This window comes from Triticum dicoccoides, chromosome 2A (genome assembly GCF_002162155.2).
Source record: "Triticum dicoccoides isolate Atlit2015 ecotype Zavitan chromosome 2A, WEW_v2.0, whole genome shotgun sequence".
NCBI lineage: Eukaryota > Viridiplantae > Streptophyta > Magnoliopsida > Poales > Poaceae > Triticum > Triticum dicoccoides.
This window is the reverse complement of record NC_041382.1, coordinates 636,148,803-636,153,079: the sequence shown is the minus strand read 5'-3', so window position 1 is coordinate 636,153,079 and position 4,277 is coordinate 636,148,803. Positions and strand designations below refer to the sequence as shown.

Below are 4,277 nucleotides of genomic sequence, written 5' to 3'. Positions count from 1 at the left end.
AAAGTTATGGTACAAACCTAGTTCACAACAGGGTAACTAGCGTGATGAGGATGGCCAGGACGGCACGGCATTGTGAATGAGAAGGACTTGGGAGGATTAGGAAACGATAAGGAAGAACTTTGGAAGACACAAAATTGATTCCTTCATATTGCTTAATTGTTAACAGCATGTGGCAGCTTCGTTTTCTTCTCATATAGTGCATTTTCTCTTAGTGGGTTATTAGATTAGATAGGGCTGACTACCCACTAACTTGTGTGTCCCTAACAATTTATTCTATTCCTCTGCAGAATATTACGAATGAGGACCAATTCAGGCCATGGAGTGACGATTTCAAACTTTACAAGATCATGGAATGAGAAACTGAGGTTTTCCCGTGGTATTGTTATTTGTCAGCGCAACTCGTAGAAGTGATGCTACGAGAAACTAGTAGTCTATCTTGGTACTCAGTCACGACCCTGTTTGCTCAGCATCTCTTTCTGATAGAAGGTTTATGGACGGCAAGATGTTGTCTGACAGACAATGTATTGTTTTGTAGTATAATGTGCATCAAGTGCGTAGATACAACCCGTCAGCTAGCATAGTTGTATGTATCTATTTCACATCAGGGATCTGGCTGCTGTTGAATTTGACGCGGGGTTTGCCCATGCTGAAGTTGAGCACTCTGGATCTCATGTTGTACTTGATCTCCCCGTCATAGAGCAGCTTGCGGATGTAGTGCTCAAGATCTGAGCCGATCAGACGAAGCGTGTACTCCGACAGTGGAGCTCCCTAACAACAGCAGAATTCAACTCAGTACAGTCCGACACTCCCACTAGTTTTTTTTTAAATCAACATGGCACGACTAGTATATACCCCAGCATTTCTTGCTACCATGCTAGAAAATTCTGCTACATGAAGCTGGTTTCCAAATTTTTGGTAGATTTAATGTATCAGAAGTAGATGAACATGAAAATGTTCATTTTGCCACGTAGTGCACGAATGGTGGTATGGTTAGTTAGTTTACCTTGTAGTGGTCGACGAGGTCCTGGAACTCGTTGTAGACCATCTGGTAGGTCTCGTCGGTCCAGACGAACCATGAGCGTGAGCTTGTCCGTCTGCGTCTGGTCGAAGGCGTTGGTCTCCATGTGGATGTACGCGTCGTAGATACGCACGTGCCGCGTCGTGCAGCTCAGCCACTGGCTGCCGTACTCCCGCCCCATGTTCTTGCTCTCCGCCAGCGGCTGCCGCGGCAGCGACTGCGCGGGCCCCTAAACCGCAGCCGTCGCCGCCGCCGCCTACTCCTCCTGCAGCGGCGGCACCGTTGCCGCGGCCCGTGGGCTCCTCCTCTTTCACCTCCTGCTGGGCTCGCACCGGGAGGAACCGGACGCTTGGGTGTCTTTTGTTACACTATTAGATGTCTTTTTTGAACTACAAATTATATCTTTTATCTGCGGATTATCATAATTTGTAATTCTTGGAAGTTCATTATATGTCCTCCGACCAGTAAGAACTTGATTGTCAATGAAAAAGATTGGCACAAAGATAAATCCAAATATGATTTTATTTTTTACTCCCTCCGTCCCATAATATAATAATATAAGAGCGTTTTTGACACTAGTGTAGTGTTAAAAACGCTCTTATATTACGGGACGGAGGGAGTACCTCTTAACCATTTTTAAAATGCTATTTATAGTGCAACCTTAACCATAGCGCACAAACAAATTGGAGACGAAATAAATGTAGTAAGAGAAAAACCTCATCTTATGCCACGAGAGAGACGGCTTACGATTGACCAGATTTAAGGACGTTGTGGTTCTGTAAGCACTATGATCATCATATGCGAGATTGTGATGATGGACAAATGGCAACAAGATGGGATGCCATGTTGAAATAAAGAACATGAACCTATTGGTTTCTTGACTTGTGATTATTTGGGTTAGAGGCATGTGGTATCTTTTTCTTCTGTTACAACGCACGGGCTGTTTTGCTAGTACTAGCAATATGTCATTTCAAATATCATGAATCACAAGATAACTTACTTGCAAAAACTGATGACAATCATGGAAAAAAATATAACATGACTATTTGAATTCATCTGTTGCTTTGGGTCGCTAATAGCACCAACACGAAAGTTCATTGCACACTCACACCAATTATAATCAGTTGTGTATTCACTCCTATAAAGAGCTGACCAATAGTCAACAATTGTGTAGACGATTCTGATGATGGGGTTATCAAGTGTCTCGTAATAAATATAACACTTGTTGCCTTTAACAATGTATTTTCAGCTTGACTCGATTTTATTGTTAACTCCATTCCCAAAAAGTTCTCAACTTATTCAAGACTATGACTATAATTTCCAATCATACCAATATTATCCTCGAAAGAATCGACATATATATGTCTAATCATCATGTGCATTGATCTATCTTTGTTCACAAGGATTTTTTTAACACTTTTTCCAAATCATTGCCATAAAGATTGACTTTCCTATCTTCTGACAAATTGCAACACTGTTCCCTTATATCAGTCACATTGAAGATATTTAATGTACTTAAGGTCAACATCTGTCAGGCAACTTCAACAATCCATCAAAGTTGATATATGTAACCATCGACTTTTGTACTCTGAACACCCATCCAAAACAGCTCGTACATGATCAACGTCTAATGTAGATTTTCAACTACACTCCTGATCTTTATTATCTGGAATGGAAACTTTAGTTTGGCTGACATCACTGTATCGTAATGACATGTTGTGTGAACAAGCTAACAAAAAGTAACCAAAACCATAAATTGATCAATTAAGTTTTGTTAAAGAGAACTCAAAATAGGTCATCAATACTGATATTTCTCTTAATTTGTTAGAACAATTACTAAATTGATCATAACAATGTGATACAAACTACACTTAGTAAATAAATATTTATATGTATCATGTGATAGAAGTAAATTTATTAATACACGGACATAACACTAAGTTTCAAGTTAAGACGATGATGATTACATTTGTGGATTAGTCCAATCAATTTCATTCCAATAGGGTAATTCCATGGCAGCATTTTTAAAATATTATTTGTCATGGAGTCAGATGAATAAATTAACTAAAAATTTCGTAAGTTTCATTGATAGAACTAGTAACTTAATACTAAAACTTTAAGTGTCACCCTCTGTAACTTAATACAACTTTGATTTACATAGATAACTATAGGCCTAGCAGTTGTATTGCCGTTGCCAGTTTCAAGATTGTAATATTTCATAGTAGAGAGAATTAATATGTCGAACAGATAGATACTACAAACTAAACAAGCGAGTACACTGTAATCTTAGTAGTCATGAATTCAAACCAATAAACTAACTAAAATTTGAATAGATTAAGTTTCATCAAGACGAAATGGATGGTATGACTCCAAATATTATGTTTCAGTCTCTATAACTTACCACAATTTGTTTTTAGATACATAATAACATGCGTAGCAGTATTATTCCCCTTGTAAGATACAATATTGCAGCACTTCACAGCACAACGAATTAATGTATCCAACATATTTGTACTACAAACTAAACAAGCGAGTTGAGTCATACATACCCAAAAGAAAAACATTAACGACAAGATTCGACCAGTATTATTCACTTCAAATTGCTATACAAGAACAAGCAGTTGTGGACAGGAAATATACAAGCAGAACAAAGCCTTTTTAGCAAAATCTTCGGATAGAAGTCCACTCGTGTTGTTGATACCCTTAATGTACTTCAGTAGATGCGAAGAATAACAAATCTTGCTCCAGGGTGGTATTTCTTATAGGATGAGAGTGAACTAGAAGGACAGACATGAAAGGATGAATGGTCCGAATGAATGGTTTTGCTTTCGCTGTTATTTGTCTATGTTAGATTCACTTATTGTATATTAGACTACCCGATGTTGAGTAACGTGATTGTATTAGAAAATATAGGATAAACTAGGAATATTCTGGCTTGTCTTGTATTCCAAATAGATCATGTACTCCTATATATATGCCCACGAGGTTCAAGCAATACAACGAACTATTCCACCAATCCTCTCTCTCTTCTAACATGGTATCTATCGCAAGTCGATCCTAAACCATAGCCGCCGCCGCTTCCGCACCCGCGCGCTGCCCCTGGGGCGGTCGGCCTTCATGACCGCCGTCGGGGGCCGTGCCGCCCGTACCTAGGGTTCGTCCGCCGGTCGTGTTGGCCGGCTGCCCTAGAGAGTCTTTTTTCCTGATCTTTTGATCCGGATTTTCTCTTTCTCGCCGGTCGCTTTGATCGGCGTCTCTT

The 4,277-nt window shown here is 39.6% G+C and overlaps 1 protein-coding gene and 1 pseudogene across 1 annotated transcript in view; one reads left to right on the top strand and one right to left on the bottom strand.

The window, feature by feature from the left end:
- Nucleotides 1-644, top strand: part of LOC119355908 (ABC transporter F family member 4-like) — a 10,425-nt gene extending 9,781 nt beyond the window's left edge. The window contains exon 7 of the mRNA XM_037622790.1: nucleotides 288-644. Within this exon, the coding sequence (XP_037478687.1) occupies nucleotides 288-356 (69 nt within the window). The 3' untranslated portion in view covers nucleotides 357-644. The remainder of the gene's footprint in view (nucleotides 1-287) is intronic.
- The window catches only part of LOC119358032, a 4,725-nt pseudogene continuing 1,007 nt past the window's right edge, over nucleotides 560-4,277 (bottom strand).